Genomic DNA, 25,438 nt, shown 5'->3' on the forward strand with positions numbered 1-25,438 from the left:
GAGAAAATATGTATGTCATGTGTAGTTTTATCTGCTAAATCATTGCCCAAACTAAGGGCTCCAGGCAATCCTGTATGTGCCCTGATATGTCCTATAAAGAATGGATCTTTTCTGTCCCAGATTAGACTTTGTATAGTGGAAAGCAAAGAGAAAACAGTAGAAGAAGGGGAAATCCTACCAGCATCTTCAAGGGATACTGACTATCGGAAAATAAATTAAATACAGAATCTTTAAACATCACAAAAGCTTGTAATACTGCATTAAGCTCTACCTTTTGAGCTGATTGTTTGGGCACTAAAAATGTAAAAGTTTGATCAAGTGTAACTATTTTAATTCAATTGAATGCATCCGGGAGAAATGGGAATCTCCAAGCCAGTGCTCAGGGTGTATTACTCTTCCCAGGGCACAGTGGGAATGCTTGGCTTGAAATGGTCCATAGTGCTTTCTTCTTTCTCATCATCCCCAGGTGAAGTCCAATGTATTAAGTATGCTATTAGCCTGTCCCAAAGACAAAGGAGCATAGATTCAATAACAGGAAGAGTGGATTAAAATGAGCCCCGAATAGTAAAACATTAATTGCCAAAATGTTGTTAATACGTCTCGTAAGTGAAAAAAAAATGAAGAATGAAATAATTGTGCTTGAGGGGAGGGGAGTGGAGGGGAGGGGGGATAGTAGAGGATGGGAAAGGCAGCAGAACACAACAGACACTAGTATGGCAATATGTAAATCAATGGATGTGTAACTGATGTGATTCTGCAATCTGTATATGGGGTAAAAATGGGAGTTCATAACCCACTTGAATCAAAGTGTGAAATATGATATATCAAGAACTATGTAATGTTTTGAACAACCAACAATAAAAATTAAAAAAAAATAAAATAAAAAGCATAAAAAAAGATCATAGAACTGGAAAATGAGAAGCCAGAGAGTATTAGAGGCCCACCTCAACGTCCGTTTCCTCTTCTCTTTCAATAACCTTGGTATAATAACTTTGGTGTGATAAAAGCACCAAAACCTTGGTATGTTGCCTTTCTGTATAAAGACAAATCTCTTAGCTTCCCTGGTAGCTCTCTTCCAGTGATATCTAAGTGGAAATTTTATATGGAACTTCTGTTAAATCTCCTTAAGAGAAAGGGTGTGCCCTTACATTTCTCCTTCCTTCTATGTAGGATGTTCATAGAATGGCTAGAATCCAGCAGTCACCTTGGATCGTGAGGTAGCTGAGAATAATAGAGCAGAAAACAAACTACAGAGCTGTTATATATCAGGACTGTCTACCTCTGGACTTTTTTATGTGAGAAGAAATAAACTTCAGTCTAGTTTAAATCATTGTTTGACATTTTTCTACCATATATGACCAAATCTAATCCTAATTAATATATTGGATAGGTGAAAGTACTACCTAGATATTAAACTGCAGGAGTAGTTATGTTCATAGAGAAAGGCACAAAGCTTGATACTAAAATATTTACAGAATGAAGGAGAGTGAATGGGTCTGAAAATATCTACAACCAGGAAAGATGGTGGCCAGTACTTCAGTGGAGTAGGGGGACTCGAGAAAGGAAAGAGAAACAGCGATGAGGAGCTCTAGGCAGCATGAGGATTGAAGAAGACACACTTTCTTTATGTTAAGATCCTGACTTTTTAAAAGATCTGTTTGTACAAATAAGTTATAGACAGATGTGTTTCAAACCACAACGGACTATTAGATACCATACTGCCACCCCCACGGCAGCTGAATTTAAGGTCTGAATTTCCAGGGACCCAAATAAAACACAGACACACACTTTACCTTTAAACAAGCTTCAGGATGGCTCCTCCGCTCTCGGCCAATGGAAGAGCGAGGGGTAGTCACGAGAGGCTGGCAGGAGAGAGTGAACACGTTCCAAAGTGGGCTTTTATTGGGAGAACCCTCATTCTTAGAAAGTTCCATCCAAAAAAGGTAAGAAGGGGCAGGGTTACAAGGGACAGGTGAGTGTAATTGGACCCAAGGGCTGTAGGGTGATGCCTATGTCTGAAGATATGCCCTCAAACTTCCAGGCCTGGGGCAAAGTCCAAGTCACCATGAGAAGTAGTGATGATCAAAGCCTCTGCACTCCAGGATGGAGACACGAGTCACTCAGAGGATGCCCCACCACACTGACTCAGATCAGTGGTCTATTCCAGAATATCTTCTGAAAGAACATGTTTGCCCCACAGATATTTCAAAATGTTAAGCACCCTGATCTCCTTAATCATGTTTTCTAAAAGTGATATTCACTATTTTTTAAGAAATACCTTTATTTTATTTATTTATATGTGGTGCTGAGGATCAAACCCAGTGCTTCACACGTGCTGGGTGAGCACTCTGCCACTGAGCTACAACCTCAGTCCCCCACTGTTTAAATTTTTAAAATCCCAACCACTTTTATCTCCCATGTTACATGTATTCATTCAATTAATTAATCTATGGAGGCTTCACTGTGTTCCAGGCACTATACCAGGCACTAGGAACACATAAATTAACTGCACAGAAATCTGCCTCCCAAGAATTTATTAGTTCAAAGAGGAACCATGTGAGAGAACCACTTGTTACCACATAGTTTGGTATTTAACAAATACCAACAGGTGTGATATTAACAGGTGTGTTAAAAGCACAGAGGAGCCCAGTAATTCATATTGGGGATCAGGAAGCTCTTCATGGAAGAGTTAACTGATGAACTGAATCTTGAAGATGATGGGGGTGTTATTTAGCTGAAGAATTTATTGAAATTACAACAAAAGAATACACTGAAACATGAAAAATCATGCACTTTGGGAAATTTCAAGTAGGTAGCCTAGAGAATGTTTATTACTATGTTACGGTTAGCCAAAGTAACAAGGCAGGCCCAATATGAAGTAACATTACCTTACTTATGTACATAGCTGCCCTTAATATAGATCTTGTTTGTGGGGACTACTGGCTTCATGTTCTCAGATACAAGAAAACTTATCTAAGTGAATTGAAGAAATTGTCTTTGGACTTCGTATCACCATTTCTCAGTCAATACAATCACAGTTAATACTTACACAGCAATGGAGGTAAAATTTGCTGTTGTAAGTTATGTTTTATTAAGTCAACTTAATTTGAGAGTAATCAGGTAAACATAGTAATGTAGATGAATGTATAGCCAATGTTGTTGTTCTGCTAAGAAAATTCCACTAGACTGTAGCTCTAGGTCAAATCCTGAATCAAATGAATACATTTCTTTTTTTTTCAAGTAATTTTTAAATTTTAAAATAGTTTTTGATTTGGGGCAAGGGTTGTAACTCAGTGGTAGAGCACTTGCCTGGCATGCGTGAGGCCCTGGGTTTGATCCTCATCACTACATAAAAATAAATAAATAGAATAAAGGTATTGTGTCCAAATACAACTAAAAAATAAGTATTTTTTAAAACTATTTTTTTTTAGTTGTAGATGGACACAATGTCTTTATTTTTATGTGGTGCTAAGGATTGAACTCAGAGCCTTGCACATGCTAGGTGAGCACTCTACCACTGAGCCACAATCCCAGCCCCCCAGAAATAGTTTTTGATTTAAGAAAGTTTGCAAAAATATTAGAATTCTTGAATACACCCACCTGGTTTTCCTTACTGTTGACACATTATTATGTCCATTTGTCACAATCATAAGCCAACATTGACTTGTTATTATGGACCATAATGCTACTTTACTTACTCCCCAAGTTTTACTTACTACCCTCTCTTCATTCCAGAACACTCCATTCCATTTAGATGACAGGCCTCCTTAGGCTCCTCTGTACTGTGCTCAAAACTGCCTTGTTTTTGATGACCTTGACAGTTTTGAGGTGGTCAGGAAGTCTGTAGAATTTTCCTCAACTTGAGATTGTTGGTACTTTTCTCATGGTTAAGCTGGGCTATGGTTTAGGGGTGAGTGCCACAGAGGTAAGGGACCTTCCCGTCCTATCACATCCAGGGTACCTATGGTCAGTATGACTTATGGCTGTCGATGTTGACCTTGGTCACCTGGCTAAAGTGGTACTTATTGAATTTTTCCACTGCAGTCACTCTCCCCCCTTTCCATGCTGTAAATTTTGAAAGGAAGTCGATCTATACCACCCATTTAGACAGTCGTGCTCCGTCTCCTTGAGAAGAGAGTGTCTGTATGAATTATTTGGAATTCTTTTGTAGAGGAGAGTTGTCTGTTCCATCTCATTTATTAATTTATTCAATCATTTATTTATATCACTATGGACTTGTGATTTTTTATGTCTTATGTTCTAATAGTAGGTTATTTATTTTATTGCTGAAATTTGTACACTATTTGATGGCTCCTGTGTCCCCTTGACATATGCTTATTCAGAGAGCACTTCCTTACTCTCTGGCATTACAAGAATGCATTTTTATTTGGTAACCAGATTTAATATAATTAGAGAATTTTTATATAAATATATATACACATATACATGATCTTAATATAAAGAGCAAAATATATAAGTAGAATATATAAATAGAATATTAGCACATATTCATCAATACTAAAGCTTTGCATCTTGAGTTGTTTTGAGTGCAATATCCTATTCACATCTTGCATTCAGCTTGGTTTAGAAATCAAGCAATGATTTTTTTGGTAACCTTACATATTATATGTAGAATGAGAGAATTAAATCAATTTAAAAATACACACTTTAAAGAGGAAACTGGGGTGTTATTAGTGATAATTAGGGGATTATTAATTCAATACATTTACATCCTAAAAGAGGCAAGTTTATATTATAAAAGGAGAACATTTAAGAAGCAAGAGACCTTCAATTTACCTTTTAAAAATAACTTTATTTTATTTATTTAATTTAATGTGCTGTTGAGAATGGAACCCAGGGCCTCATTCACCTAAGACAGAATTCCACCACTGAGCCACAACCACAGCCTTCAATTTACTTGTTTTTTTTTGGGGGGGGGGGTACAGGGGATTGAACTCAGGGTCACTCAACCACTGAGCCACACCCCCAGCCCTATTTTGTATTTTATTTAGAGACAGGCTCTCACTGAGTTGCTTAGTGTCTTACTGTTGCTGGGCTGGTTTTGAACTCGTGATCCTCCTGTCTCAGCCTCCCTAGCCACTGGATTATAGGCATGTACCACTGTGCCCAGCTTCAATTTACTTTTGAACAAGAGTAATCTGTAGATTAAAAAATTCTAGATCTGGGGCTGGGGCTGGGGCTCAGTGGTAATGCACTTGCCTGGCATGTGTGAGGCACTGGGTTTGATTCTCAGTGTGTATAAATAAATAAAATAAAGGTATATCAATAACTAATAAAAGATTTTAAAAACACTAGGTCTACTTTAATAGATAACAAATCCCCTAAATCCTAAGGATTAGAGAAGGAAAAGACCTAATACCAACTTTGAGTTCTCTAGTTCCGGAAAAGTAAATTTGGTGAAATGATAGGCAGCTGTCCAAATAGTTATGTGATTAAGGAGTTTTAACTCTCAAATTTCTAATTCTCTTAGTGTATTTATATTAGTTGGATGTGCTTTTACTTGTTCAAATTTATCCTGTAGTTAAGAAATTGGCAGCAATCCAAACTTAAAACCGTTGCACAGCAGCTATTTGTGACTATACCCTTGACTGGTACTTCCAGTACCTTTCCCCATTGGAGTTCAGGGTGCTAGACAGTGACAATTTCTCATGAAACAAGAATAGCAAAACTTCAGCAGATGAGAAGACAGAATCAGCGGCAGCACTGGGATGTAAACCCAAGTTCCTGCTTTCTTTTTCTTTGCTCTGTTTTTCAGAACTACATAAGAAAAAGTGGTATTAGAATATTCCTACATTTTAGACAAAACCTCTTTGAATTCTTACTACTAGATTCTACCTGAAGAAATGGGAGAAAGAGTAAGAGGAGACAAAACACATTACACTTGTAGACTTCACTACAGTAGTTGGCAGCTACTTATTTCCTAAACTAAACATCTGATTAGATCCAATCTAGGAACTAAGAGATCAAAAAAGATAGGACAGCTGCTTTAAAAAAATCCCAGTTTTCTCAACCAAGTAGAACCCATGGGTAGATGTTACATTATTAAAACAACCTATGAGCTTAGAAAATTGAAAGTAATTTCTTTATTAAGAAAATAAAGACACGTTGCTTAGGGTAGGGAGCAAAAATGACCAGTTATTAGGATAGTGAGTAAAAAAAGATGTCTTATGTATCTGTATGTCTATCACAGAGAAACGACTATTTCTCTTCTCTCTCAGAAAATGTATAGTTTTAATATTAAAAACAAAAATTGAGCTTTGTAAATAGAAAATCAAATCCTATCAGAAGAATTACATGAAGTCAGTCATTTTTAAAAATTTTTTTAGTTGTAGGTGGACCCGAGACCTTTATTTATTTATTTTTATGTGGTGCTGAGGATTGCACCCAGTGCCTTACACGTGCCAGGCGAGCGCTGTTCCACTGAGCCACAACCCCAGCCTGAAGTCAGCCATATTTTCAGATGCTGATTTAGAATCCCCACCATAATATCTGATGGTCAACAAGGCCACATGTCTGCTAAGGACATCATATAAAGATGAGTAAAGAGTGCCTGAGCTCACAGTCCAGGAATTATTAGAAGGAAAGAGTGACAGATTACAAGAGGAAGGAGCATGAACCAACTCAGATGAGAAGTCAGGATTTCATTGTAGGAAAAGGAGAAACGAGGATCAATGCTTCTGAAAGAGAAATAAAGGTAGCTTTCTGAGCAACAGGGGAGTGAGAGTGCTCAGTTTTGTTAGGTCTGGACGCCAGGGCACGGACAATGGGACGTCTAAAAATAAGCCATTATCACCGCAAAGAGAATGACGGCCAGCATGAGCCTGCCCACGGTCACTGCTGAAGCTGCGGAATCACTCTTCTCGGTCACCCTGGTCTTCATGGGCTTCCTGATACGGTCATCTGTGGAAAGGATGGTTTTTCGAGCCCCATCCCACTTTCCAGGGCCCTGTAGACGAAATTGGGCTGCAGTACAAGGTCCCCAAAGTAACTGTGATGCTAGCTTGGGGTCACTGAAGGCCAGAGACCGCAGACTGGGCCTGACTCCCACCAGGTCAGCCATCTCTTCCATGCTGTCAATGTAGTCTCCCTGAATGGTCTGGCGTTGGCTTTCCACGTACCTAAATCAGAGAAGACAGAAGCCATGGCCTATCAAAAAGGCGATTAACTAGTCGATCGATCAACATACATATTGTACTGATTTTATACTGGGCACATTGTACTGATTTAAAAAAAATTTTTTTAGTTATTGATGAACCTTTATTCATTTATTTATATGTGGTGCTGAGATTTGAACCCAGTGCCTCATACATGCTTGGCAAGTGCTGTACCACTGAGCCACAGCCTCAGCTTGTATTGATTTTAAATTAGGCTACAAACTGTAGTAAATAGTGAAAAAAGATATTTGTCACCATTCTTAGAGATCTGATAATACACCAGAAGAGAGAAGATTGTTGTATACGTAACAGAACATACAAGGGTTTTGCTAAATATTGTGGGTTTGACTGTTAAATAGAAATTTTAGAAAGGGTAGTTAAAAGAGGGCTATAGGGCTGGGGATGTGGCTCAAGCAGTAGCGCACTCGCCTGGCATGCGTGCGGCCCGGGTTTGATCCTCAGCACCACATACAAACAAGATGTTGTGTCTGCCGAAAACTAAAAAAAATAAATATTTTTAAAAAATTCTAGAAAAAAAGAGGGCTATAATAGGTCATTGAAGATTTGAAAGATATAGATAAGAACAAAGAAAAAGTATTAAAAATCAGGGAACACAGCCAAGTGAAGGAATAAAGCAGGAATGGGCATAAACGTCTGTGGTCGTTGCCTAAGTCAGTAGAGAACAAGAATGGACGACAGCACTCCAGACACAGAGGACTCTGACGAGAAAGAGGGAATTCACCCCAAATCCTCAAGCATGGGATTCTCTATTTTGTGAGGCCAGGGTAGTGAGATGGGTAGGGGGAGTCCACAGATCAGGGCTTCCCAGCGAAAATGTTAATTTGGAACCCTGAAAGGACCAGGGAGGGTGACTCATCTCACAAGAAGAAGTGGCCCTCCCAGGGAGCCAGATGGAGTGATTATACCAAGCGCAGGTTTGGAGAGCTAAAAAGACTTCTTAGTGAAAAAATAGTTGACAGTAAAGTATGTGGAAGAAGTGTGACTTGGAGACTTTCACTTTTTATTTTCTATAATGAAAAGAAAGAACCATGGAACACAAAGCAAATAAGAGGAAAGTCTTTAAGCTAATTGAGGAATCCAAAAACGAAGACAGGAAACAAGGATTAGAAAATGAATTTTTGGTAGAATTCTTGAGGTGGAATTCTGGAGGAACTGATAGGTGGTCAAGCAGTACCTTATCAAAATAGGGCTGGGATTTTGAGGAGATGAAACAGGAAAGAACCTGAGAGCTCTCCTTCCTGGAGACGATATTAACTCAGGCGTCGGCACCCGTGCATTTACTCATCTTATAATAGTAGGTCAAGAAGTGGAGTTTTCATGAGGTTTCACGGCCTGTGGGGTGGTTAAGAGGATTAAATGAACCCCAACGCCCATGAAATGCTGAATGTGAGCAAACTGTCAACCCTCAGTGAAGTTCAGACTATGTCCTGGGGGACTGCTCACAATCAGAAGGTGGGCGCACAAGCTTGAGTGAAAAGAAAGAGAGCAGGAAAGTCCAAATAAGAGAGTTTGGTGCCAGAAAAGAAGGGAAAGAAAGCCTCCGGGAAGGGAAGATGCTTAGAGGTGCCAGCTCAGGAGTGAGAGCAAGGCGCCTGGTCATGGATGCCCTTCAGAGGAACCATGTGGGGAGTGAGGAGGAAGTCAGGGACACTCGGACTCGGGGAAGCAGAGGACGCAGGAACTTTGCCACAGACGTGCAGCAATGGCAGGGGAGGAAAACAGGAGAGCACTGGTAAGGACGGGAAGATGGAATGAAAGTCACCTTCTCTCCTCCAAGATAGGCCAGAGCCATGCTGTATAGTCAGTGGCAGAAACCACCATTTTGGGCCTGCAACAATCAATTTCCACGTAAAAACAACCTGGGATTTGAGCTCAAGTTCTGAGATCCAGACTGCCACATCATTGTGTCCACAGAAGCAAAGCAGCCAGGTGCTGTCACTGCTTTACCAGATCACAGGGGGTTTTCACGCTCAGCCCTGTGACCTGCGTGTGCTGTCCACCTGATGGCAGCCAGCGAAGCAGCCACGTCAGGTCTGTAAGTCTACTTAGAACTTGAAATCACCGTTGATTCACCACACCCTTCCTTCCTTTGGCAGCTCTGTTAATACTTCAAGTAACCCTCCCCCAAATGATACACCTGATGGTTTTCTCAAGGAGCTTTTTCCTAACTTTTAAGTCCTAAACATAGCCTTTATACCGCCTTTATACACTCCCTTGAGTTTTCTCTCCTTTCCCATCCACATTACACTGCTAGTGCTATTTCCCCATTCTGTGGTCACAACTATCATTCCCCTCTTATCACAATATAATCAGAATTCTCAAATTAACAAGACGAAACTAAATGTAGTAGAATATTGTTCTTATTAAGAATAAGTAGAAAAAGTTACATACATCTTCTTGGGAGAATTTCTTACCTTTTTGCCATTTCCTCTTGAGTCTTAGATATATCTGCCATCATTTCATTTTGTGAGGGCAATTTCTTTAGCCCTAAAGAGAAAAATTTTAAATTTAAGTGTAAATTACCTCAATAGAAACAATGATCCTATTAACAATTACTGTGCTATGGAGAATTCAAAGAAATATAGGATGATTCTCTATACTCAAAGAGATTACAGTTTGCTTGATCACTTGATCTTGCCATGACCAAAATATAATAAGTTGAGCATACCTCATCACAAAAACAGAAATCTTAAATGCTCCAAAACCCAACACTCTTTGAACATGGACAAAATGCCCCAAGTAGAAAATTCCACACATGACCTCATGATAGGTCATGTCAAAACACAGGCACAATGTTATTGTATAAAATTACCCTCTGGCTATATTGTGTACGGTGTATATGAAAACTAAGTGAATTTCCTTTTTAGACTTGGGCTTCATCTCCAAGATAGGTCATTATGTATATGCAGATATTCCAAAAATCTGGAAATATATTAAGTTCAAAATAGCTCTGGTCCTAAGGAGTATTCACCGGTATCAGGACGTGTAGTTTATTCTGCTTTGTCTTTGGAACATATTTACTGTACTCTGCCTTCCAACAAATACCTGCCTCCTCCCTAACATAGTCTTTGAATTGGCAAATTAAATTTGGACACAAGGAAATGACAAATGGCCTTAAAAGCAAATGAAAAATGAGGTACAAGGTCAAAAGGCAACTCAGGTGTAGTGATGCATGCCTGCAATTCCAGCACTTGGGAGGCTGAAATTGGAGGATAACTTGGATCTAAAAGTTCAATCAGCTTGAGTGATATAGTAAAACCCCATCTCATAAAAGGGAGGGGTGTAGAGGAACACCTGCACAGGTATCTTAATAACAAAAGTATTTTATACGAGAGAATAAAGGGAGTAAACATAAACCCTAATCACATTGTATGCTAAAATCCTATGGAAAATAACCTTCACCTTATTACCTCTTTTATTTGATAAGAGTCTGTATGTGTCTGTGTGTGTGTGTGGGGGGGGTAAGACCAAAGGAACTCATATACCCAATCTTGACAAATAAAATTTAAGCATTAATATAAAAACAGTTCCTGTACTATGATTTAAAACCAAGGACATGACTAGACAAAGGCAGAATCACATTTAAGTCCATATAAACAACTCTAGCTCAAACAATTAGCCTTTTGCCCAGATATATAGCCTTATGCCCAACCAGATATGTAGGCACTGTGCCATGTACAAAATTGAGCCACAATCCTAAAATGTTACTCTATAAAGTTCTGGAATATAGAATTTCAGAATGGGAATGTGTCTTAGTACAATCCTTCTCTCTACAATACAATATCAAGTGGTCATCTCATTCTTCCTTAAAAGTATCTGGCCTTGCAGCTATTATGAAGACAAACACAATAAGTGTTGGCAAGGATGTGGGAGAAAAGGCACACTCATACACTGCTGGTGGACTGCAAATTGGTGCAGCCAGTATAGAAAGCAGTATGAAATTCCTTGGAAAACTTGGAATGGAACCACCATTTGACCCAGCTATCCCACTCCTCATTTTATACTCAAAGGACTTAAAAACAGCATACTACAGGGACATAACCACATCGATGTTTATAGCAGCACAATTCACAATAGCTAAACTGTGGAGCCAACCTAGATGACCTTCAGTGAATGAATGGATTAAAAAATGTGGCATATACACACAATGGAATATTACTCAGCAATGAAAGAGAATAAAATTATGGCATTTGCAGGTAAATGGATGCAATTGGAGAAGATAATGCTAAGTGAAGTTAGCCAATCCCAAAAACACAAATGCCAAATGTTTTCTCTGATATAAGGAGGCTGATTCATAGTGGGGTAGGGAGAGGGAGCATGGGAGGAACAGACGAACTCTAGACAGGGCAGAGGGGTGGGAGGGGAAGGGAGGGGACAGGGGATTAGCAAGGACAGTGGAATGTGATAGACATCATTATCCAAAGTACATGTATGAAGACATGAATTGCTGTGAACATACTTTATATACAGAGATATGAAATATTGTTCTATATGTGTAATAAGAATTGTGATGCATTCCGCTGTCATGTATTTTAAAAATAGAAGCAATTAAAAAGAAAAAGAACAAAAGATCTCTGGCCTTAGAGATCTCACTACCTGCTAAGGAGATGATATAACAGACTGATGTGGTTGCTGGAACATTATTTTTTGAACTGACCCGCAAATATACTTCTATGCAACTTTTATCATTGGAACTAGTTCTTCCTTCTGGAGCCACACAACTAAATTTTGATACTTGACAGGACTTAAAATGTGAAAGCACCTGTCATGACTACTTTAAGTCTTCTCATTATCAGGCTGAACAGCACGGGGTCCTACTATAACAGGTGTCATGTTCTCTGCCATTCTGGTGGCCCTTTTCTGGGCACACCTGAGACGCCTCTGAAACACAGAAGTCAGAAATTCAACACTCAGAGCCTACTATGTTTTTTTAATGTGTTTTCTTAATTTATGGGAATTATGACTTACAAATCAACAAGGAAGCATGGGAATGTTTCCTTTGAAATTAATCACAGGTCTTTAGGATGCTCAAGAAGTACATTTGAGAGCTGATTTCCAATGACTTCTTACAGGGTACAGCCACAAGTTTGCAGTTATCAGCTGAAACTGCATGGAGGAGGAGGAGGCGGAGGTCTATTTCTTGGTGGTGAGAGGCAGTCAGTTCATGAACTATTAAATTTGATGGGCAGATAAAGATATTTACAACATTCTGTGATGAAGTTCTCTTTGAATTTATCAGCTTTCAGTGTTACCTTGTTTAGACACAGATTGTATCATATTTCTTATCTCCCTCCTTCAAATCATGCTCCCTTTATATGGACCAAAAAAAAAGTCTGTTTTTTTTTTTTTTTTAAATGTTAAGCTGATATTATGCAACCTTCAAGATTCCATTCCTTGGTTCTAGTTTGACTCTTTGCTCTAATAAGTAAGTCTGATTCTTATCCCATAGGTATCCCTTCAACTATCTGAAGGGACTCTTAGATCCCCCAGGTCTTAACTTCTTTACCCTGAACTTCTCCAGCAGCTTCATTTGTATTTCACATGATATGCTCTCACGTTCCTCACACCATGTTCTCCCTCCTTATTCAGTGGATTCCAGGTTCACTCTATGATGTCTTTAGGTGGTGGTCTGACCATGGAGAGAACTGTCGCGAGGTTCTGAGACGTGCTAGACTGAATGAAGCCTTTTGGAACCCTCCTCAGCCGCTGGCTCCTACTGAGCCTACCACCCAAAGCTCAGAGTTGTTCTCCCTCAGGTACTCCTGGCCAGAACTCAAAGGGGGGACACGCAGGGACGCGGGGTAGTGGGGATGTGAGGGTTTGAAAGTTGAATATTTTATATTCTGGATTATCTCCTACCGGGTGTTAACTTATTGTATGAATTAAGTCGCACCATTTCTATATCTGACATTCTCTGTAATGAAAGATGAGATTCTTTTACTTCACAGATACATACCAGTTGTCTAAAATTCAGATGAGTGGATTCTAATCTGAAGTACACATTGGAATCTTCTGGGGAACAACTTTGTGCCTGCCCCTCCCAGATTTACTGAATAAGTATCACCATGGATGAGAAGAAAGCCTGCCTAAGCTGGGGAAACACCCAGGTGATTCTAAGGTAGGTCTATGGTTATAATTACTACTTAGGTTCACTTACAAATAAGTTTTCTGGTACTAAGTTTGTGCCAGATATTATGCAACCCTCAAGATTTTGGTCAAACATACTGCTGTTTAAAAGCAAGCACAGAAACATAGTCAATCATCACCAAGTAATTAAGGAGTGAATTTTTATTGTCACTTACCTTTAAATACTTGAGTGGCCCAGCGTCCTTGGAGCTCTGCAATCGGCATCATGGCTCCTAAGGGCTGAATCAAGCCCATGATTGCAAGAGTTGGCTTTTCTAGGTTGGGAGGGAAGACCTTTTTATATAGGGATATCTTATTTTTGACCACTTTGATAGAATCTTCCAGAAAAGGAAAGGCGAAGCTGTAGCCCGTGGCAAAGATAACAGCATCAATGTCATCCTCCCTAGAGCCATCCTCAAATACGGCAGCTGTCTCTGAGAATTCCTTCACGTTTCCCTTCACCAAGCCAGAGATGATGCGATTGGGCAGATCGTCATTTACTGTTGGATGCTGGCTCAGAGCTCTGTGAGTGGCATGAAGATGAAGAGAAGGAGAAATGAGAGGGACCGAGAGAGGGAAAGAAGGGGAGAGAGAAATAAACCCTGTAAGTAAATTTTTGCTTTGGTGGAGGTGGTTAAACAATAATACGTCAATGGTGTCCCCTCAGTTTACCCATGAAATTTGGAAAGTCCCACTTTACACCGGTTTTACTTTATATCAGCTTTTCAGGGCTCAAGGCTGAACGGGCTGGACCCTGCAAGTCACTGAAGGGGAAGGTATTGGAGAAGTGAAGGATAAGAGTTTTTTGGAGGAGTGCATATGTGGTTGTTCATGCGATAGTAATGCTCCGTGGTGTCACAAGGCCACAGGCCAGTCGTTCCTGTCCACATATCAATCAGTCTGACAAAACTTGACTATTAATGTCCTGATCCATTTCTAATTCCAAAGAGGTAGACTTAGACTTTCATTTTCCAAACTGTGGAATAAATTACACATGTACAGCAAGTTAGAGTTCAGATTACATTTCCATGCATTAAGTTATTCGGCAGTCACATAAACTCTATGGAGGGTAGCTGTCATTATCCAGGTTGTATAGATGAAGAAACTGAGGTCTAGAGAAGTTAAGTGACTTGACCAATGTTCTACAGCCTAGGATTTTAGAATTTCTGTAAAAATAGTTTTCTATACTCTCTTGGGATACTTTGGACCTAGAGACAGCATGGAATAAGGGTATCAGAATAAATAAGCCAGGTTTCCAGTATCCTGGGTCTGTAAAAAACAAGTCTTGATTCCTGAGCCTCGGGTCAGCAGGCGCCGAGACCCCTCTCCCCACGTCTTCCTGGCCTAGCCTCAGGAGTGTCATGTGTCTTACGACGACACCCGAGCTGTGGAAGTCAATGTGCTTGGATTCGAACCTTCAGGAAGACGGTGTTCTGCATTCCAGCCTCAGGGCTTCATCTGTCTCTCTAACACTGCTTTTCACTAGCGCGCCACCATCCACACAGTTGCCTAAGCCACAGAACTGTCTCCTGCCTGCTCACCAAGCCTGCGTTCTTCCTCCCTTAAAAAGGAAGACTGCCTAGAATAGTTCTGTCTACTAACTGTCTCACCTGAACAACACAGTTGTCTTTAGGGCTCCCCCATCTCCCCTCTATACCATTTGCCTTAGAATCAGAAGGGCAAATAAACATGATTTTAGGATCCTTGATTTAGAAAAGAAAAAAAAAAGGTATAAAGAATATTGTTGGGTCAGGTGCAGTGACACATGCCTGGTCATTCTAAAATAGATTTATTATAGACTTATTATTACATCACTCGCTTGCTTAAATTTAAGACGTCATTCACTTGAATGGATCTGCTGTCTTCATTCCAAACTTTTTTGTGTTTCCCCTGCCAGGGCTGAGGGCCGAACTCAGGGCCTCGTGCATTCTAGGCAAGCACTCTGCCACCGAGCTAAATCCTCAGCCCCCTATACTTTTTATTTAGAAGAGCATACAAAAGGTTTAATGCCTGATAGACCTAGAGATGTATTCAACTACTCTTCTAGCTTTGCCATGTAGTCTAGGTATACCAGGCTATGTGCAGGTCTCGGGGCATAATGTGCCTTTTGCTATTCTAACATATTACAATTAGAATGCTACATGCTGACCCGATTTGACTACCTTTTATTATTCAATAAAACCTCAATTTGTTTTGCAACTACAAAACATATTCATGCTTAAATAATTGAATGAAAAGTTGTTGGGGAACACTGTGTCCAAGTACCATCCCACTGATTAATTTCAAGGGGAAAACTATCTTTGTACTGGAGAAACCTGGTGCATGCCACTTTTTACACACAATCAAATTTAGCATCATTAATATGAAATAAACTGACATCATGTGGGTCCTGACGGGATTCTCCAAGAAGATAACATCCCTTAATGTAGTATATATGCCAAGATACAATGCAACTCAAAATTTAGAGATAGTCTACAAAAACCATGCCTTAGAAAGAAGAAAGAGGAGGAGGAAGAGGAAATAGGAAGAGGAGAGGAGGAGGAAGAAAGGAGGAAGAAGAGGAGAAGGAGAATAAAAGTCCATGTTAAAAAAAATGAATGGCCAGGCATGGTGGTGCATGTCTATAATCCCAGTGACTCTAGAGGCTGAGGCAGAAGGACCACAAGTTAGAGGACAGCCTCAGCAACTGACTGAGACCTGTCTCAAAATAAAAAAATTAAAAGAATTAGGGATGTAGCTGAATAGTAAAGCACTCCTGGGTTCAATTCCTAGTATGCAAAAAAAAAAAGGGAATAGAGAATTAGTATTTCAGATTAAAAAAGACATGACAACTAATGAAATGATGTGATTAACATTTTTTAGAATAGAAAAAAACTTATTATAAAGAAGATTATTAGGTTGGTTGCAGTGATGTATACCTGTAATCCCTTGGGAGGCTGAGACAGGAGGATTTCAAGATCTAGGCCAGCCTCAGCAATTTAGCAAGGCCTTAAGCAACTTAGTGAGACCCTGTATCAAAATAAAAAATAAAAAGGGCTGGGAAAAACTCAGTGATAAAGTGACCCTGGGTTCAATACCCAGTACCAAAATTTAAAAAGAAAATATTATTGGGATATCTGTAGAAATTTGAATATGCCAACATTTTAGAAAATTATTTTATCAATGTTAAATTTCCCAAATGTGATCATTGTATTATGGCATGTAGGGGAATACCCTTTTTCCTGGGTATGTTTTAATGATTTTTACTTACTTTCAGAAAAAAGATATGTCCTTAAGTATGTGTATATACTACATATTGTTTGGATCTATCTTCCATGAGGGAAGAGATAAAAAGCAAATATAGCAAACTCTATGTCAGGAGAATCTAGGTAAAAGATATGACTTTTCTGTAGATGTGAACATTTTCAAAAGTAAAAGGCTGGAGAGAAAAGTCACGTAGAGTCAGTACACAGGAGGCTTTCACATGCCCTCCTCTGTCCGAGAGCCCACCCTCTGCTCCCACTGCATCCTGTGCATCTCTCTGTCATGTCCTCTTGTCTGTCTTCCCATTTGTATATTCAAGGTAAGACCCAATTCTGAAGTCTTCCATCTGTTACTCATGTTGATCTTGGGCAAATGACTTAGTTTCTCTAAGTTTTGATTTTTTATGTCTGTAAAATGGATATAAAAATGGCATCAACCCATAGGGCCGTTTGGGGGATTAAATGAGATTACACACACACACACACACACACACACACACACTCATTACTGTGCTTAACTTTAAAATGTCTTTGAAAAAGGCAAGGTATTATTTTTATTATTATGTCTTTCTCTCTGTATTTCATGCCCAATATAATGCCTTGCTCACAACAAACAGGTGCCCCATGTTTGTTGACTGACTGAATGAGGCACTGCCCTCTACTACCTTTTTATTGTTGTTGGGCACCATATAAAAAAAAAACTGACACCTCACAGAATAAGGAAATGGCTGATGCCAATGAGAATGAGTCACACAAACTTTAGACCAGCAGGTCTTGGTCTTCTGTGGTTGATAAGGTAAAGTGGCATTTCAGATTCCCTGGTTTCCTTAATGTCTGGGTGGAGGTAGCTGTCAGCCTGAGTGAACAGTCCTTGGGCCTTGGCCTTGACCACCCCATTCCCATCTGAGCACATACCTGTGTTTAGGCTTCAGGCCAAACATTTCATGATCAAATCTTTGATTCAGACATTTTTCCAAATATGCATTTGTGAATGCTTGACCGCATATCTTTGATAAACGATGCTGAAGTCGAGAAAGGTGTGCCACATCAAAAGGATATCCACGGTCCGCTACGCGATTCAGGATCCACGCGCCTCTCCTGGTGCTGAGGAACACCTAAGGCGTGGGAAAACATCGTTTCCTGTTGTCATTCTCGCTCACACTCGGAAGCACGCTCACTTTCTTCACCATTAAGTTTATACTCACTAGTGTGGCACTTTAGTTCTGTACAATCTTTTTAAAATTTTCCTTCCCCAACGCTGTCCTAGAACATGTCCTGCTGCTGTCCAGCACTACACTTCTGTTCACAGCCAATGCGCCCATTCGTGTGTAAGATCCAGATCAAGCCCACGTCCTCCATGAGAACCACACAGGAAACACTGACCTTTCAGGTTGGTAATTCTCTCTCCCTCCCTCTGAACTTCGCTAGCACTTACCACCTACGGACTCATTAAAAATCATGAATAGGGGCTGGGGCTGTGGCTCAGTGGCAGAGCACTTGCCTGGCATGTGTGAGGCACTGGGTTTGATTCTCTGCACCACAAACAAATAAAGTAAAGGTCCATTGACAACTAAATATATATATATATATATATATATATATATATATATATGTTATTCCATAGACCAGGTGCGGCGGCGTACACCTTCGATCCCAGTGGCTCAGGAGGCTGAGGCAGGAGGATGGTGAGTTCAAAGGTAGCCTCAGCAACCTAGGGAGGCCCTAAGCAACTCAGCCAGACCCTGTCTCTAAATAAAATAATAAAAGCTGGGAGGCTGGGTTGTAGCTCAGTGGTATAGCAATTGCCTTGCACATGTGAGGTACTGGGTTTGATCCTCAGCACCACATAAAAATAAATAAAGTAAAAAGATATTGTGTCCATCTTTAAAAAAAAAGGGGGGGTGCTGGGGATGTGGCTCAGTGGTTAAGTGCCCCTGGGTTTGTGACAGTCAAGCCCAAGTGGCTCCAGTTTGTAAAACCACCATGCCAAGTAGAAAGGTCATGCCGGGCACAAGATGTTCTTTAACTTTCGCTATAGAAACCCTTAAGAACACGGAGCCACCTAATGGGGCTTTACTTCTGTAACTGGGGTGGCCTGACTGCAGTCTCCCATTTCCGTAACCTGGCTGGCTTTCATTGGCTGGATCCCCAAACATCCCTGGTGCAGTTTTCAGGCTTATAAGGAGTGCCCCTGCAATTGTCTGGGGCTGATCAGGGGAACAGCTTTATGTTCGGTCAGTTGCCACTGGTGTGCTTCAATAAAGGCTTGATTCAATTATACATGAGTGGTCTGGAAGTCAGTTTATGAAACCCTGGGACGAAGCTTTAACTATAACAATATGTGCATGTACAACTATGGATCCCCTATACAGTATGATTATAATGCACCCATTATGAAAGACCAAAGGTTGTATCTATTTTAACTGTAACAGGTTCAATCCCCAGTACCCTCACCCCCCAAAAATCATGTAATGATAAAACTGAAAACAACTGGAGATCATTTAACCCAAAACTCCAGTCTTTTTGTCTTTGACATTGTTGCATTATTATGAACTATGATTTACCATTTATATCATTTATATGATGTGAAACTTTCTGTGCTCATAATCTGTCTCTCCAGTTGTGTCCAATGGTGTTCTCCACAGTGGGAGGGTTAGCCTGCACCTCTCTCAGTCTCCCCAGCACATCATCATTACTTTCCTTTACTGAGACTTATGACCTGTAATTCCGTATACTAAGTCCTTTGTATTCTTTTTTCTGAGGAGCTGGGGATCAAACTCAGGCCGAATGCATGCTTGGCAAAGGCACTACCACTGAGCTACATCCTTAGCCCTTTTTTAAAAAAAAAAAAATTCCTATTTTACTTTGATATAGGGTCTCTCTAAGTTGTTCAGGTTGGCCTCAAATTTGCAAACCTCCTGCCTTAGCTTCTTGAGTAGCTGAAATTACAGGCATGAGACACTAACCATTTTACAATGTTAACACAACAACCCCTTGAGGAAGCCAATATCATCCTCATTTTATGGGTGAGGGACATCGGGAAGATGAAAAATTTGCCGAAGATCATATAGCTATTAACAGGCAAACTGACGTTTCAACGTACATCTGACCAATTCTAAATCCTGTTAAGAGATGTTCTATTGATTATTGAATAGGAGAAAATAAAGATTGCTAGTAGAACTACAGGAGATTGCTCAGTACTTCTTTGTTCTTTCCTGGCTAAACGTACATGTTCAGAATGGATTAAGGCTGATATTCAGTTACCTGGCAGAGGTATCAGGACATTTTCAACTTTACACAACCCCGGAAGAAGTTTCTGGTAAATAAATTTTTACGGTAAATAAGTATATTGTTTCATAGTCTTTATCTAAGCTCTCATGTAAAAAGACGCCTGTCTACAAAGTATGATTCTTTACTTCGCACATATATCCTCACAGAGAGGAACCTTCAGCACTATCAGAGTTAGGTGCTTTTACGTGTCACAGCTGAAGTACCTGCATGGTCTTGGGGTTCACATGATTTAGGGTAAAGCTTATAGCCTTAGTTAAAAGTTTCCCTATCGATGAGATAGTTACAACACATCCATCCCAAGACTGCTGTGATAATTTTTATAGAAAAGTGTGGCATACCATAAACACTGAATAAATGCTTAATGGCTGTCATATTTATTTTAGCTTTTCCATCAATGCCTCATGCATACTAGGCAAGCACTCTACCACTTATTTTAAGCAAACAATATATTTATAAATCTGGTTTATAAGAAAAACATAAGGAAAATGGTTAAGTCAATATAATCGTGTATGAAATTAACCTGATGAGAAAGGGATGCTTTCACAAAATCATCATACCACAAGGATTATACCAAAATTTCCTTATGCACTGAAATTAATAGATCCACTTGCAAATTTTGACTCCAAAATTTTCTCTTAAACACATTTTAATACGTAAAGCAAAAAGCTAGAACTCAGCAATTAAATTTCTTCAGTTTGCATTAGTGCTGTGAGGGTTGCCCCCGCTATGCAGATGTGATTTTGCTATGTTTTCCCAGGGCTTTCTCACAAACATGGCTGCCTTATCTCCACACCCTGAATATTTTGTTCCTGGGAAATTTTAATTCCATAATGCAGGTTAGATCAGCTCCCTTAGAAATGACCACTTGACAAGCCAAGATATGAAAGAAGACTTTTGCATGGATCCCCACTACCTACACGGTACATCCTTCAACCACGTGTGTTTTTTACTCTTTCTTGTTTATATAATTACTTCCTAATAAGTGTTTGTGGAATTAATTCATGGAATAACATATGAGATCACTTATATATTGATAGATGAAAATAGTACTGAGAGGTTATTGGAAACACGTTGCTGGATAAGGGTCATTTAACAAAATTGTGTCATTAAGCCTCTGGGTTTTTTAAAAATATTTTTTTAGTTGTAGATGGACACAATACCTTTATTTTATTTGTTTATTTGTATGTGGTGCCTTATGCATGCTAGGCAAGTGCTCTACCACTGAGCACAACCCCATAGTATTAGAGAAGCATAGCATAATTAAAGTTGCTGAAGAACAACCAGGCATTTACCTATTGCTAATAAAGTTATGATTCAATGAAGACAAAAAAATGTAATAATGACATGCCTTTTTCTAGGATTTTACAGTGAAGACACTTTCTTCAACGCTCAAAATCTATGATACAGAAACCAAAACAAACAAAACAAAAAACCAAGGAGATAGAACTTGATTTGGAGTAACTCTCCTTCTGTGCTACCTAACTGCAGGCAACGGCTGGCACAAGCTGTCACATAAGCTACTACACAGTCACTCTTTATGCTGATGTTGACATTGTTTTTGGAAAGATTAGATTGTTTCTTTTTTTCCCATTTGGGGGGCAAAAAGGAAATTCACCCACCATCCTGTTAATGAAAAGTTTTCAATGACCACAGTGTGCTTTCCCCATGTGTATAAGAGCACATTTCTTCTGGCCAATGGACGATTCACACTGTCAATGTTGCATTCTCACAACCTCTTCCAGCAAATACTTGGCTTCATCAAAGCCAGGGAAAGGCTAACTGGGATTGTGAGTGCAACCTGAAGCCGTGGACTTATTCCTTAGTATGAAGCCAAGTGAGTAATGGAACCCTAACCCTAACCACGCCTCTCCATTAGCATCCATCATAATGCCAACGGAGGCATGAAACCAAGCCCTGTATTTGCCACTGGCACTAGTGGGCAAAGTGCAGCCGACCATACGCTGTGGGTCTATCTCCTTGGTGAGGCTGCAGATAGAATGGCTCAAACCTGCTTGGCTGTGTGGCTAATCTCTACAGCCAGATCCCCTCCGGAATTCCCAATGCCAATTATGATGACTCTTTTTCCAGCAAATGCCTCGGGGTTTTCATAGTCTCGACTGTGGAAATACTGTCCTTTGAACTTCTCAATTCCTGCAAGAGAACAGAAAATAATTATTGGATGATAGTTTATAAGTTGGATATCATTTGTAAAATCTTTCTTTTGTAGAATTTAAAGTTGAAGCACATATTCTCCACATATTCTCCCTTTATTCAGCTACTTTTGTCTTCTTGAATACTTTGGCTTATTTTTTTCTTCCATACCCTTGGAATAGTAGCTTGTGATTCCTGTATCATAAGGAGTTTGTATTTTGGATTTGTAGACCCACAAATTCAAACTGCTGCCATTCTCTGTTGTCTTTCATCCCCTTAGTTACATACTCCCACTTCAATTAGAGTATATATGTTTTTGTATACTCTAGGAGATACATAAAGTACATTTTCTAAAAAAAAGTTCAGGCCCCAAACTGAAACTAAATTATTCAAGCTTTCATTTAAGCATTAGAAACTCAATATTTGTTTGTTTCCTCAATTACTGAGAAATTCCATATCTGAACCAATACTGAGTAAGAACTCCACGGTCTTCTTTTTTGATCCTAAGGAAAGATGGTGGAATGAGATGGACATCATTACCCTAGGTACATGTGTGACTGCACATGGTGTGATGCTACATCATATGCAACCAGAGAAATGAAAAGTTGTGCTGTACAATGAATCAAAATGCATTCTGCTGTCATATATACCTAATTAAAATAAATTAATTAATTAAAAATAAAAAAGAAAACCAAAGTCATTATGAAACTAAATACAATCATGTGCCACTTGAAAGAAATATATACATTCTGAAAATGTTACTGTAATTTTGGTCTCATCATTGTGAAAAAATCACAGAGTACTCACACAGCCCATATTGTACGGGCCAGTCCCTCAGTATAGCCTCTTGATGCCATCAAGACCCACAATAAACAGGAGGCCTGTGAAGCTATCGCTGGTGACATGGCAGACAGCTGTACAGTAAACTTTCCTAGAAGTAGTAGGAGCACACACTAAGAGAAATGTGTAGCTCAGTAATACATAAACCATGACAGAGTTGTTTGTCAGTATCACGTACCACACACGCAACTGTATGGGCTGTGACCTTGCACAATGGACCGCACACAGGGCTTTGTGCATCAGTGTCACCACGGTGTGGTACTGGTTAGGATACTACTCAGCAACAGAAGATCTCCAGTGCCCTTACCATCTTACGGGATCATCATTCTACATGTACTCCAACCCTGACTGAAATGTCATCATGTGGTGGCAGGATTGTTCACAGACCTCTAGACTCTAAAATCACCATTGACTCTGGTCCCCAAACGGCGATGATACAGGTCATTCCATCCTCAAGGGAACATGCCTAATGAGGGTCTTACTCCACCCCAAGGTGAAAATCACTCGGACCACAACCCTTCTATTCCTCAGGGTCACAGGCCTGGCTCAAGGGTCGCCTCCTTCCTGGAAGGTCACTCACCTGGAAAGCTTTCCAGGGGCAAGTGAGCGTTAGTGTGATGGCCAGTGCAGACCATGACTCCATCAAAGACATCAACCTCCTTTCTTCCTTCACATGAATGGATAAAGCAACTGTGGCAACTGTGGTATATACACACAATGAAATATTCCTGAGCCATAGGAAGAATGAGACGATAGCATTTGCTGGTAAATGGATGGAACTGGAGACTATCATACTAAGTGGAATAAGCCAATCCCCCAAAACCAAAGGCTGAATGTTCTGATATGCAGATGCTAGCACACAATAAGGCAGGGAGAGAAAAGAACAGAAATACTTTAGATTAGACAAAGGGGAATGAAGGGAAGGGAAGGGATGAGAATAGGAAAAACAGTAAAATGAATTGGACATCACTTTCCTATGTTCCTATACACATATATGACCAGTATAACTCCACATCATGAACAACCACAAGAATGGGAAGTTATACTCCATGTATGGATAACATGCCAAAATATATTCTACTGTCATATATAACTAAAAAGAACAAATTTTAAAAATAAGTTAAAAAAAGAAAATATTAATGGCAGAGACTTTCCTAGATAATAAGTGCTCTAGGTGATGAGGGCCAAACACATGGGCAGAATGTCATTATTAACCAACAGTTACCTTGACCTTATTCTCATAGCCAAATGCACACCCAGCAGAAGACCTAAGGTGGAGACGCAAGCTGGAAATGAGATAGGAGATACAGGACACATGAAGAGGTGTGATGGAGACTCAGGCCCAACTGAAGTTCCACCTCTACAGGTGAGGACATTGAGACACACACACACATCTATGCACATACAGACACTTTTTGAAAATGATATGAATTAATACTTACATGAAAGTTTAGGAAAGATTTTAACCACCATGGAACTTATTTGGTTTGTAGAGTTTTCATGGCGGGGGTAGGAACCATCCGATCAGGCACATTTAAAGCTTCAACTCAGACACCACATCCATTCACATTCCAAAACAAAGGACATGGGCTCTGCCCATTCAGAGAAACAGAAAGCCACATGTCTAAGGGCTGGATGCACAATAATCCCACAGGGGAGACAGTGGATAGTTGGGAATAGGAATACAACCTACCAGAGTCGGCTACCCATGACACTCTGTCTGTTTACCTTCAGAGACCACAGCTGTGGGCCATGCCTGTGGACTTCCAAGCTAAGGAGATTACCATGGTACCTCGACCATAAAGGATAACTCTTGACCTCTGGAGTCTTTTACTGGTGAGATGCGGGCAAGTTTATTTCCATCTAATGTGTTTTGGTCCTTCACAATATCCTGAAAATTCGAATTTGTTTATATATATACATATACATATATATATATATATATGTATATGTATATATATATATATATATAAAGGTGGTCTCATTTAGTGTTCATCACAGTGCTAAAGGACAGCTCCCACTGTCCTCACTATGAATCACCATGCACCAGGGGCCTTTCAGATGCACTCAGGTTGTTCAGGCCCTCTGATGTTGAAGATTGTTTTACATGCCATTTTTGAGCATTTTGGCTTAACGTTGCAACTGTACCTCAGCAACACAGATACATGTGCAACAGGTATGTTCATTTTCAAACCTAAGACCCAGGCTTTGTGAAGTTAGGATATAAGACGGCTTTGGGTTCTTACCAACCCAGAGGAAGAGGAAGTCAGAGAGAGTTCTTAGGGTTTCAGTATAGGCTGAATCATGAGAATATTTTGGCTTCATGTAATTTTACTATTGATAACTTGCTGCTTATGTAGAAATTTGTCAGAAAAGTTCAGCACTAGTAAACAAAAGCTTCAGGGGCTGGCTAAGTGGATCACATAAAACCTTTCCTGCTGGACAGAGAACAAAAAATGAAATCATTGTGACTAATTTGAAAACGTATTCAATTAGAGAGGAAAATAAAAGCTGGGTATGAAGGTACATGCTCGTTATCATAGCTATTCAGGAGGGTAATGCAAGAGGATTGTGAGTCTGAGGCCAGCACTG

At 39.8% G+C, this 25,438-nt stretch overlaps 1 protein-coding gene and 1 pseudogene across 1 annotated transcript; both read right to left on the reverse strand.

Annotated features, from left to right (window-relative positions):
• Positions 1-2,903, reverse strand: part of LOC107160374 — an 8,651-nt pseudogene extending 5,748 nt beyond the window's left edge.
• Positions 2,904-6,003: 3,100 nt separating this feature from the next.
• On the reverse strand, positions 6,004-23,514 carry Fmo5 (flavin containing dimethylaniline monoxygenase 5). Its single transcript, XM_048813866.1, has 6 exons — positions 23,427-23,514; positions 21,864-22,006; positions 17,480-17,679; positions 13,499-13,845; positions 9,611-9,683; positions 6,004-7,139 (listed from the first exon to the last, which is right to left on the reverse strand). Exons 1-6 carry the CDS (start codon positions 23,479-23,481, stop codon positions 6,794-6,796), a joined length of 1,164 nt encoding a protein of 387 aa, XP_048669823.1. The 5' UTR covers positions 23,482-23,514; the 3' UTR covers positions 6,004-6,793.
• Positions 23,515-25,438: the final 1,924 nt, after the last annotated feature.

This window comes from Marmota marmota, unplaced genomic scaffold, assembly GCF_001458135.2.
Source record: "Marmota marmota marmota unplaced genomic scaffold, marMar, whole genome shotgun sequence".
Taxonomy (NCBI): domain Eukaryota; kingdom Metazoa; phylum Chordata; class Mammalia; order Rodentia; family Sciuridae; genus Marmota; species Marmota marmota.

Bases quoted from the DNA above. Each gene is read 5' to 3' on its own strand.
- Fmo5 (XM_048813866.1), bottom strand. From the start codon at position 23,481: ATGGTCTGCACTGGCCATCACACTAACGCTCACTTGCCCCTGGAAAGC. The intron at 13,846-17,479 runs GTATGTGCTCAG...TGCCACTCACAG, and splicing joins GGCCTGAAGCCTAAACACAG to AGCTCTGAGCCAGCATCCAA. The intron at 7,140-9,610 runs GTAAGAAATTCT...TCTCTGATTTAG, and splicing joins CAAGAGGAAATGGCAAAAAG to GTACGTGGAAAGCCAACGCC.